The 12,132-nt window shown below is 37.0% G+C and overlaps 1 protein-coding gene across 1 annotated transcript in view; it reads left to right on the forward strand.

Annotated features, from left to right (window-relative positions):
- The first annotated feature begins 4,258 nt into the window (after window positions 1-4,258).
- Window positions 4,259-12,132, forward strand: part of LOC132556220 (fibroblast growth factor receptor-like 1) — a 55,469-nt gene continuing 47,595 nt past the window's right edge. The window contains exons 1-2 of the mRNA XM_060220613.1: window positions 4,259-4,488; window positions 8,623-8,708. Of these exons, the coding sequence (XP_060076596.1) occupies window positions 8,645-8,708 (64 nt within the window). The 5' untranslated portion in view covers window positions 4,259-4,488; window positions 8,623-8,644. The remainder of the gene's footprint in view (window positions 4,489-8,622; window positions 8,709-12,132) is intronic.

Genomic DNA, 12,132 nt, shown 5'->3' on the forward strand with positions numbered 1-12,132 from the left:
CGGCTGCAGATTTGGTGACGCGTGAGTGTATACGCGGATATAGTTTTGGTGACACCTTTACGCACGGCTACAAGTGTGATGACACCTGTATGTACGGCTACAGTCGTGGTGACACATGTACGTACAGTTACAGTCGTGGTGACACCTGTATGTACGGTACAGTCGTGGTGACACTTGTACGTACAGTTACAGTCGTAGTGACACCTGTATGTACGGCTACAGTCGTGGTGACACCTGTATGTACGGCTACAGTCGTGGTGACACCTGTATGTACGGCTACAGTCGTGGTGACACCTGTATGTACGGCACAGTCGCGGTGACACATGTATGTACGACTACAGTCGTGGTGACACATGTACGCACTGTTACAGTCGTGGTGACACTTGTACGTATAGTACAGTCGTGGTGACACATTTATGTACGGGTACAGTCGAGGTGACACATGTACGTACGGTTACAGTCGTGGTGACACCTGTATGTACGGCTACAGTCGAGGTGACACCTGTATAAACGGCTATAATCGAGGTAAATCTCGCACTTGTTGCTGGTGTCGTTGTTACACCAAGTAACTACTGTGTGCTTTAATGTACAACTATGTAACAAGGCTATGTAAAAAAACACATATAAAGTACTTAATCCACGTGTTTAAAAGAGTTTAGCTTGACATGGGAAATTCCTTGTCCTACCTAATCATCATATGTCAGAAAAAGGCTTGATATTGTGCTCAACTCCCTCCCTTCCTGCCTGCCCGACGTCATGCGAAGGAGAGAGATGACGGAGTTGAATAATATTTTGTGCATACGACGTCAGAACAGCGGGTCTGATGACAGAGTTAAGTCGTTGTTGGTGTGACGGGTTCACATACCCCTGTGTCCAAGTAACCCAGCAATAGACGACCTACTCTCGGAATCCTTGTCAATAGGTGCCCGCAAGTAACGGCTGCAATTTTCTTCCCAGTCAAATGCTTATCCCGGATTTGAACACAGGATGAAAGGCTACCATGGAACAACCTTCTAGTGGACATGAACAATGGATATTGTTTATATACAGTGTCCTTGAGAGTATTTGTACTACGTCGTCCTAAATCAACTCCTATATACATCGTGTATTGACATTACATCGGAATATTCTGTTACAGTCAACTTAAGGCCGAGTCACATTCCTGGTCATGACACACGTCATGGCGGAGAAGTGCCCTCGCCACTTTTCCCCGAATTATCCTTGTCTACAAGAATTAAAGCACTTCTGTATTTATAGCTAAGAAAGTAAATAAGCATAAAATGACAAAAACCGGGGTCCACGTCGGAATTAGTCAACAGTTTATGAAATAGTTTATAACATACATGTATATGATAACGTTATGTTAAAACATTTTTGATCTTCTCTTTAGACTCACCAGTATAAATTAAATTTTGAAAGGGTATTTTTTTAGAATTAAAGTATCTAAAAAAGACAATTTCACTTAACACTATGCTGTCCACGCAGTTGTGAGGCTTGACAGCAATGCGTTAAGACTTACTGCAAACGCTGCTTGATAGGCCAGGGCCATTATTTGCCGAACTGTTTACATATATCACCAGATGTAAACACGACTGAAGGGCCTGTAGATTTATGTGTACTCTTGATTGCCGCCTCAGTATTATCCCCTAATACCCACATTGGGTTGGACATTTAACGTGCGGCAAAACCAACACCGGCTGAACACCAAATCACCCAATGATTATCAATGAGTCTTTATGCCGTCGCGAATGGCACATAAATTTTCAGATAGCTCATAAATTTGGAGTGGAATGAAATAGTAGTGACGTTGTGGCACGCGAATTCAGAATACCGTTAACAGGTCAGCTATATACCCCGTGTATACATGCTGCTACTGTCGACATCCTACTCATTGAGAAAAGTCACAAAGGGATCAAATGAAAACCTGCAAGAGTGGTTCATTGAATTATAAACGTAAACTAATAAACATTTGTGGGATAAATTGTTTAGGTCGTATTATTGGTAATGCTTTGCTCTCCGTCATACAAACATATGTTAAAAATTGTCCCCTGAAGAGATTTTGCCGAAAACATTTTGCCATTTACTTCTTCAAGGCAGACTTTATGTAAAAACATCGGTCATTAGGGTTTATTTCACATTGTTGTTTTACAACTATTTTGGACCGTATACCATTATTAGAGATTTAGGCGTTTGAGAATAACGGTCTCTCGTTTTCAAGAGTACGAGCCTTTGTGAAAACCGGGAACCGTTTTGTCACGAGTCAATGCAGAGACGGCATAGATCACGGCCTAAGTGAGGCACTGGGCTGCAATTATAGCTGACGAAAAAGCCCTATACATTTTTAAAATTGAATAATAGGGAGAACCACCGTATTCTCGAGACGTCGGGGTTACCGGGATAGTCATGGAAGACCTTCGGGGACGGCTCGAGCCAAGTAACATTAATTGGTCCTGTACTTTTGCAGGGGTAATTGAGATAATAAATGAGCGATCTAGGGCTGTAATTTTCGGTCCCGGTCTTGTGTTCACGATGGCGATCTCCACAATGACATTCGCAGATCAACGCTAATCTTACGCATGCCCAACACAATTCATAAAGGTTTAGAATAAATCCTTAAAATCGCAAGACGAATCACAAAGACCGAGCTAAGGGAGACAACGCACTCTCACGAAGGGAGATAACCGTTACTGTGCTTTGGACGTTTTTTTTTTTAGTAATTATTTCATGACTGTCTCTACAGAGAGACGAAAACACAGACACTTTTCACAGCCATTTTACATGTTCTTCATATTTTACCTGAACCCTATTGTCATTGCAGGCCGTTATCTGTAAAAAATACACATAAAATTTAATTATTTTTCCGATAAACGGCAAACGCATACGCCTGCAGGCTACATTGTCATTTTCAATAGCGAGAAAATTTGCATGAATGACAAGCAATGACGAGAGTTAGGTGTATATCATAAACGAAATCGGAATAACTAAATCTCATAAAACCTGTTCATTGAATAATTATAATAATTGTGTCATCCATTTTTCTTATCGGGCATGTCATCGGCAATAACAGAAAAATACGACAAAATCTACCTCCTGCACACGCTTGACTTAGTGTATGACATCAAGGTCATCAGAACACTTTAAATATTAACCATGTTTATATTTTAGGTATATATCGGATTTTTGTGTAAGATTTGTAGTTATATTAGGTGTTTAGATACGGTCTCTCCACGTTGATAGCTGTAGCCGCTGATGATGATTTCATATGCATATTATATTGAATTTACGCCTGGTAAGTTGTTTGTCCCTTCCCAAGTGGAAACTTAACTGACGGGCAATGCGTCCTGACATTTCCCACCGTTTTGAAATGGACAAATGTTTTGGTAAGAGCGCCTAATGGAACTGATTATCTGAAATCATAATTGACTAAATTCGCTCCAACTCGTATACATTAACAAATAACAATGCTATTCTGATATCAACTGAATAATCCAATTTTGCTTTTCCATAAGAGCGCACACAAGAGAGAACAGACGATAAAATCTTGATATAACGTATAGCCGTTGTGGATGTATACAATTTATCGGTTTTGTGATAGTGTTTTCTGGCTTTATTGTCATTAAAAAGACGTTGACATATCGGTTTTTTAAAAGAAGTTATTTCTAGTGTTATATGTAAGCCACTGAGTCTACACAACAATTTACTCTTATCACTACCTAAACAGCTTATATACACAGAGTGATAATCAGTTGTTTTTGAAGATTCTTTAGACAGTTTGAAAAACAACATTGTGAAGTTACTTGTTATGCTCTCTGAAATAGCAAGTATATGACAGAAAAATAATAATTTTCTATTTGATCTGATGAATTACTCGACAGAAATTGTGGTTTGGTAGACTAGGTCTAACAATAATTTATTATTTAACGGTTCAAGGGTTGAACAGTTGAACGTCATATATTTTCATTTCACCCAAGAGGAATATTTATTTTACGACTCTGTTGTCCCCCATGGGTGACAATGGGACTGACCCAATATTTGGTATCAAGATAAACAGACGACTTCATTAACGTGTCCTGTTGGAGGGGAGAGGCGAGTGTGCTCTGTTATTGCGCTCTGTGATTATTGCGAATTTTCCGCTTTGACCACCAAGAGAGAGAAGTAAGCGTGTACGCTACAGCGGTAGCCAGTCAGTGTCGAGTTTTTATAGCGAGCGGTTCAGCCTTACAATGTCTCTCGTAGTACAGTGACGTCGTGGAGGGATACACATCGCGTATCGGCAGACGATTCAGGGATGTTTTGTGATCTTTATATTTTATTATAGAGAGACGTTTATTGTAGTGTAATTTATCTGTTATAGTAGCAATTATGTCAGATTGTCTGTGAAATGACGAGGATTATAAAAGCTGGATATTTAACACGAGTGGCCTTTGATATAGGATTATAATGACAGTGTAAGGACGCCATTTAAGGACAGTGGAATACTTATACAAGGTAATCATACGTATTTATTTCAAAGAATTTTATTTTATAAATACAAATATATTTCACTAACAGAAGAGCTATTATGTTAACTGTTGGTCCTGATTTAATTAGAAACTTGTCCTATAGTCTGCGTATTAATGAGAATTGTTTGTACGTGATATACAACGCTATTGAATTTGCGATGTTAGACATTCATTAAAAGCTTTAAGTCAATGTTGTTAACTGTAGGTCATATCGTGTTGATGGTCTACACTAATATTTACAAAGATTTTATCAATTATCAACTGAGAGCCTGAAAATCCTGAGATATAATTTTACGTAGATAAGAAAAAACTTTATTTTCTCTAAATTTTGATAGGAGTGTTCTATATTTCGGTGATTATGAAAACAACATTTTTTTACTTGGGGCCACGCGGTCTGTAGATCTATAGTTTTATTACATACATAGGGACCCATCAATCACGTGCTGACATTTACCTTTGATATCAAACTTTTACCTTTTTGACGTCACGGCTATAAAATTGTTACGTCCTCATTTCAGATAAATAAGGCTTTACACGAGATTAAACATCCTAAAAAGACAGTATTTTCATCGATAATTTCTTTCCTAATTATTGATTGTTTATATAAAAATATGATCATTTTATCACGTGTTTTATCAGTCCATCTTGTGCCGCTCCTGTCTTGGGCCTTGTTATAATTACTTTATGTAATCGATCAAACTAGAATATAAATGGACCCAACCGATTCGTCTTGTTATCGTTATAACACTGCCTGACACAGGTGTTTCCGGTAAGACGGTAAAATTATCCCGCAATATCGGATTTTTAAAGATGATAACTGAGTTTTTTATTCAAATTAAAACTAAGTGAAACAACGAGCAGATTAAATTCACTAAAGCCAAAGAATGAATTGCAAAAGTTTGCCGCAATGTGTTGACCTAACGATAATTTGTTTTGCGATATAACTTTCAGAAGATGGTAATTTAGAGAAGAAAATAAGACTGATTCAAGTTCTTAATTTTAACGTACCGAGACGAACTAATTTTATTCCTGGTCATAGTAATGCCAAAAATAAAGGCTGTGTTTATGAATAGCTAACCCAATCGCATAATAATTGTAACACGACGCTGAAAATTGACTAAATTTAGAAATGTTTTCTTGAGTTAGAGAATGTAGAGGGCGTTCACACAGGCTCCTTTCCCCTCTAAGTCTTTGTTATATAGTGTTTGGGCGACATGACAGGAAGACGTGATTTTAAGGGAGTTCTTTCATTATAAAATTATCAGCTGATCGGTTTAATCTAACGCCCTTTTATCTATCTGTGTCCACCTTAATAGAATCTGATTACCTCGCGCTCGATTTCTCCCGGGCGAAATTATTTGATTCAGACCGCCTTCGATAACGATAATTGTAGGAGGAAATGACCCCGTGATGAAAACTTTGACCCGGGGCAGACCCGTCAAATAATGCTAACTACGTCGGCATAATTATAACTTATATCGATCAAAATACAAATTGTAATGCCGAAAGGAATAAACACTGTATTATATTCAGTTTAGAAATTCAATTTATATTGAAATAAGATTTTAGTCTGCCTTTTGATATTTTAGGGCATTATATTGATAAATGAATTAAAGTCAAAACTGAAATTTTAAGCCGGGTATTTTTTTTCTGTTTTTCTTTCATATTGTCACCGATACATGCCTCTGATCACCTAACCACATTATATTTAGGTAATGGACGAGTTTGCTACTTATTGGGAGGGTGAATGATGAAGAGATTATCACGTCATAAATACCTTTAGTTAACATGTTAAAACCACATGATTTAGTCATCCAATTTAACTTAGGGAGTTTCTTTAACTGAATTAAAAAAGATTCAGACCTAGAATTAGATATTTGAAAATCAATAAATACAGCTCAAATGAATTCATAATTGACTGCGATTGAAATCATCATACAACGTGTTTGATTTTATAATTGATAATTATTCAAGAGTCTTTTGAAAATGTTTGATAAGTTTTTAGTGTGTACCTAAATAATAATAATCAGACACGCTTATAAAACGTGTGTATAAAGCGAACACACACGGGGAAACTCAATGAAAAAGACATCGTTCGTAAACAGCCACCAATAGTCCATATATACTGTACTCGGTGCACTTTATAATAAAAACCATATTAAATCGGTTTCCTTTTCTTCCATTGAGGAAACACAATGATCATACCACATAGGTGCTGGAGTTCGGTCGACATTCAATCCCGAAATTCAATAAGCTAGGTCTGTAGCGTATAGAGACGTATTCTGGTCCCGGCATCTTAATATTCATAGGCATTATAACTTGATTGAATTCAAGCACCAGAAAATGATACAGTTGTAAACAGATTTAAAGTGATTTCGTGTTTATATTTGTCTTCTTCAGCAATCGCTCCATGCCTGGTAGACGATAGCCAATGAAATGTAATGATTATTCTAAAACCAGAAGATCGATTATGAGCCAGGGTTCATCTCGGTTGTGGTCGTGACTTCGATCTCTAGTTTGTATACGACTCTAGATTTTTCCCACGTGGGTTTGTGATGGAGATGAGGTCTTTGTATACATAGAAAATATATTTATAAACACGTCACTTGTAACTATTTATCTCTTACTTAATTCAGCTCGAGGTTTGTCTGATATAAGTACAAGAAAAAATGTGTTTATAATCTAAGAAAAGTTGTAAGTAGTAGATAATCCGTGTTGTGATATGAAAAAATGTGTATATCTTTCTAAAAAAATGTACGCTAGTCATTTTCAATCCAATTGCGAATGGCTGGATAGAAAAGCCGCAAGTCTCGACACTTGAATTGGCTTGAAGTACTCCCTCGCCGTCAACGTGATAGCGTAAACATTACCATACAAAAATATCGCACGTGCTGTGTTTTCCTGTTAAAATCTCAAGTTAACTTTCCTTCAAATCTTGACTAAAATATAATATTTTATAGCCATGATGAAGAATATCTAGAAAATAATTATACGGTCCCGTGTCAGCCAGAAAGCAGCATGAGCCCCCTTAGCGGGGGAGGACGGAGCCGGGCGTTAATGGTCTAATGTGGCCTTGCTATTAGCAGGGACGGGAAATTCATTACGCTCTCTCAGCAGACTAGGTCTTCAAGCGTTGATTCGATAAGTATATATACAAAACGGGCATGTTGCATACATATCAAAACGATTCAGAAAATGTCAGAAACATGTTGACAAAGATTGCTGTAATTTAGAAATAATCTGTCGGTTGGATTTTTTGCCAGTAAAATGCGGCTTCTGTGTTCACTAGTTTCATCGGATGTACTGTGCTAAAACGCAATGCAGAATATAACCAAATGTAAATATATTTCAACAAAGAAGGTTGTACGAAATGTTCATAAAGTCAAAGGCCATGTTTATAATGGGAATTAAACAAGCGGTCCAGTACTGGACAGATACATAGAATGGCCAATGACGGACAGTACAAGTAGAAATTACACTCGGGGTTATCTAGGAATGCTTAGATTGGAGTGCCATGGGAAGATGTTGGAGCAAAACTAACAGAGCAGGGGCCGACATGTAATGGAATATTCATACAAGCGATGATTGACAACTACGGGAACATCTAGCTTGATAGTAAAAAAAACAACACCGGAAGTGTACGGACAGGCCTCGACACTGCTAACAAGTTCTCGTGATGTCAGTTTCACTACGTACCATGTACATTTCACATTCTTTCATTTTTTTGTTCACAAGTCTGGTGTGAAGCACGTGCGGGTTTTCAATCTCCAATCATTCTGACGTTATCAAAAACATCAAAACTTGACACTACTACTGCAGCCTAGTGTAGCTAGCTAGGCTTTTGTGTTTGCGCGTAAAACCCAATTTGTCATGGATACAGATTGCTGAAGACAAGATCGGGACGATTTCAGCATGTGTTTTATTTTATAATGTCGAATGTTGAGCGTATGAACACACTGTCTTGCTGTGAAAACTTTATTTCAACTCCAACACCAAGGTCAGCAGAATCAAAACTCATGGACACAGCCATATGTTTTGAAGTTTTGAACTGTCGGACTGTCCAAACACTTAGGAGTTATAAATAGGAGATTTTTTAAATATCAGTCGTTCCTGTTTACAGATTTGTTCGGAGAGGAAGCACCATGGTTAGAATGGACAGATTGGGAGTGTTGGTGCTACTGACCCTGGGATTTGTAACGGCTAACGGTGAGTAGACTTTCATATTTCAAACTCTCATTAAAATTTGCTGAGATTGAAAATTTTATTGTGTAAAAAATAAAAAAAATAGATTGAATGTTAAAACCAGTTGATCTATCTTGCATCAGGTCACCTGTGTAGCCTGTCCTTATCTATAGACCCAAAATATCCTTACATTACATCGGGTTGCCCATGGTCTGTCCTCATCTACAAACCCCTAAACGTCCTAATATCAGCTCACCCATGTAGTCTGTCCTTATCTACAGACCCTAAATGTCCAAATATCAGCTCACCCATGTAGTCCGTCCTTATCTACAGACCCCAAACATCCTGAATTGACAGAAAAAGACACCCTATCGCATCAAAATATCTGAGAATATAGGAAATCCCTTTGAGAGTGTAATGATATCCATACCCTCCTATCACATTCAGTGATAGGTGCTGAGAATTCCCAAATTTATATCCAAAAAGACAGAGGATATTCTAACTTCAAACAAAGTGCTATTTTAAAAACTATCATTAAACACTGATTTTTAACTTTTGAATAGTTTTTTCTCTCACCAAGTTCACCTCAAAACCTTTTTTTTTTCAAAACAGTGGAATGTTGAATAATATGCAAGTATACCGTCCATACTGTGATAATTGAATTAAAATGGTCCCTGTTGAAAGAGAGCTGATTTATATACAACCAAAGATCATACTACAAGGATTTCAGTTCCAACCTTAACATGGAAGGGAAATTCATCAAAGGAGGGCAGAAACCTATCATTAATTTGTAACAATATAATGGTTGACCACAACAGAAATGCTTGACCATATTTCAAGTGGTCGGGAATTATATTCCTGTCTTAATTGGTCAGCTTCCTGTCCATGTAAACATACCAAATTGAATACTTCAGACTTCATTTGCATATTGATGAGAATGAATGATCTTACGAGGAGGCTCTCGGAACCAGGTGCTTACAGTAGGATTACTGGATCATTCAACACTGGCCCAATAGCAGGTTATGATCACTGACAAAGGTCAGAGGTCAAGTAATTGTGATCTTTCAGCATCAGCAACATATATAAGTTGGACTGTTTGATGGGAGTTTCTCCAAGATTAGCGGTAATTAATGGGTCAACACTATAATCACAAGGTCAGCTGAAGTCTAAAGTCACTCTCATGAATAATAGATAGAGTGTACTAAAACCAGTCAGGGACATTACAGATGTAAATTATAAACGTTTACAACAGAGTGATATTGGCGATGGGTTTAAAACGTGACTTGGCCAGAGTTGAGTGAGGTTAGAACAAGACTCTGTGTCTACTCCAGTAAGAAAAGTGCTAGTGATGAAAGTAATTTTAATGGATGAAAATAAACCATGTCCCGTTGTTAGAGACTTTATTAATCTTAAAAATTAGGTTAAAATGTAATGCTGTTATCTGAAAATTTTGGAGTACTTCTCGATTTCCTGTTGGAAGTTGATCAGTAAAACTCTCAACACATGCATGGCCTGTTTTCTTATCCAGATTTATAAATAAGTTTAACATGAAAATTAATATATATTATCATGATCACAGTGAACACAGACAGTGGCCCAGTATATGCTACTGGTGATACAAATGCCTCAGAGGGGAGGACAGAAGAATTTAACCAAAACAGTGTATTATATATTTATATAAAAAAGCGAAACTTGGAATATTTGCCATTTAAAAACTCAAAACCTTGTGTCTGCATGAAACCTAACAACAATATTAATGAGAAAAAGTTGATATTATACAATAGTGAAGATATGTATAAAAAAAACCCTGAAATAAATAATAGTAATAATAAATCAATAAATAGTTGTATTATTTATGATTTAAGTATCAATTCAGAAAATGCTTCAATAACTGATGTGATAGTTATAATAAATATAATCTGTTAAAAACCAAGAAATTCCCATTTAGTGTTTCATTCACAAGCACACACTCTAATTAACAAAAGTCTGTGTTAAGATGAAAATTTCATCATAGAAGATCTAAATATAGCAGAATGCATTAGGTAGCATGTGTGAGAGAATATGTGTTGGCAGCAGGGTGACTAGGTTTGGCTGGGGAGGGATTGGAGGGATCATTTAGTAGGTGGGCCCCTGATATCATAGCTTACCTAGCATCATATATACACTTCTATATTTACTAAGTAATTAGTTACATTACATTATGACACTTGGCAGACTCAAAATAATGGCTATAATTGAAAAAGGTTTCATTAGTTTAATTCAGTTTACTACTAATATTCCAAGGATTTGAATGAAGATGTACGCTGTGATGTATCTTGTGTAGAGAAACAGCAGTGATAAGATAGCTGTTAAGGCGAGTGCCTCCTAGATGTCCTAAAACCTATATCTGTCTGGTCTTATGGCTTTTGTATTTTGATATTATCTGGTCTGAAGGGTTCTGACTATCTATCTGTCATTTTATTTTGTCTTAGTCTGCAACCAAAACAAAATAAAACCATGGATAGATATTGAGAACCCTTCTGACTAAAATACTGATATATCCTGCTGTGAGAAGAGATTTATTTAAGCCCAGTTGTTCTTCTAAATCATAATTCTGTGACTTTTTGTTTAATTATCTCATTTTTTAAAACTTTCTCAGTTTTAAATTTGAAGGAGTTGACAGTAAAAATTCCCGACATTTTAAAAATCTCCCTGAAGCACGATCTTTTAGTGTCCAAAATTTAAAAGTTTAGAAAGCAAGACTAATAATATCTGCTCTGACCACTTGATGGATAAACTTAACCAGTCTGTAAAACCTGTGTATTATCTGCCCTACCATTGTAACACACCAGAGTGTAATCTTCTCTACCTGTGTAACACACCTGTCTATTATCTTCTCTTCCTGTCTGACATACCTGTGTATTATCTTCCCTACCTGTGTAACACACCAGAGTGTAATCTTCTCTACCTGTGTAACACACCTGTCTATTATCTTCTCTTCCTGTCTGACATACCTGTGTATTATCTTCCCTACCTGTGTAACACACCAGAGTGTAATCTTCTCTACCTGTGTAACACACCTGTCTATTATCTTCTCTTCCTGTCTGACATACCTGTGTATTATCTTCCCTACCTGTGTAACACACCAGAGTGTAATCTTCTCAACCTGTGTAACACACCTGTCTATTATCTTCTCTTCCTGTCTGACATACCTGTGTATTATCTTCCCTACCTGTGTAACACACCAGAGTGTAATCTTCTCTACCTGTGTAACACACCTGTCTATTATCTTCTCTTCCTGTCTGACATACCTGTGTATTATCTGCCCTACCATTGTAACACACCAGAGTGTAATCTTCTCTACCTGTGTAACACACCTGTCTATTATCTTCTCTTCCTGTCTGACATACCTGTGTATTATCTTCCCTACCTGTGTAACACACCAGAGTGTAATCTTCTCTACCTGTGT

Source organism: Ylistrum balloti, unplaced genomic scaffold (genome assembly GCF_031769215.1).
Source record: "Ylistrum balloti isolate Yb309-2 unplaced genomic scaffold, AGI_CSIRO_Ybal_v1 Utg370554, whole genome shotgun sequence".
Lineage (NCBI taxonomy): Eukaryota > Metazoa > Mollusca > Bivalvia > Pectinida > Pectinidae > Ylistrum > Ylistrum balloti.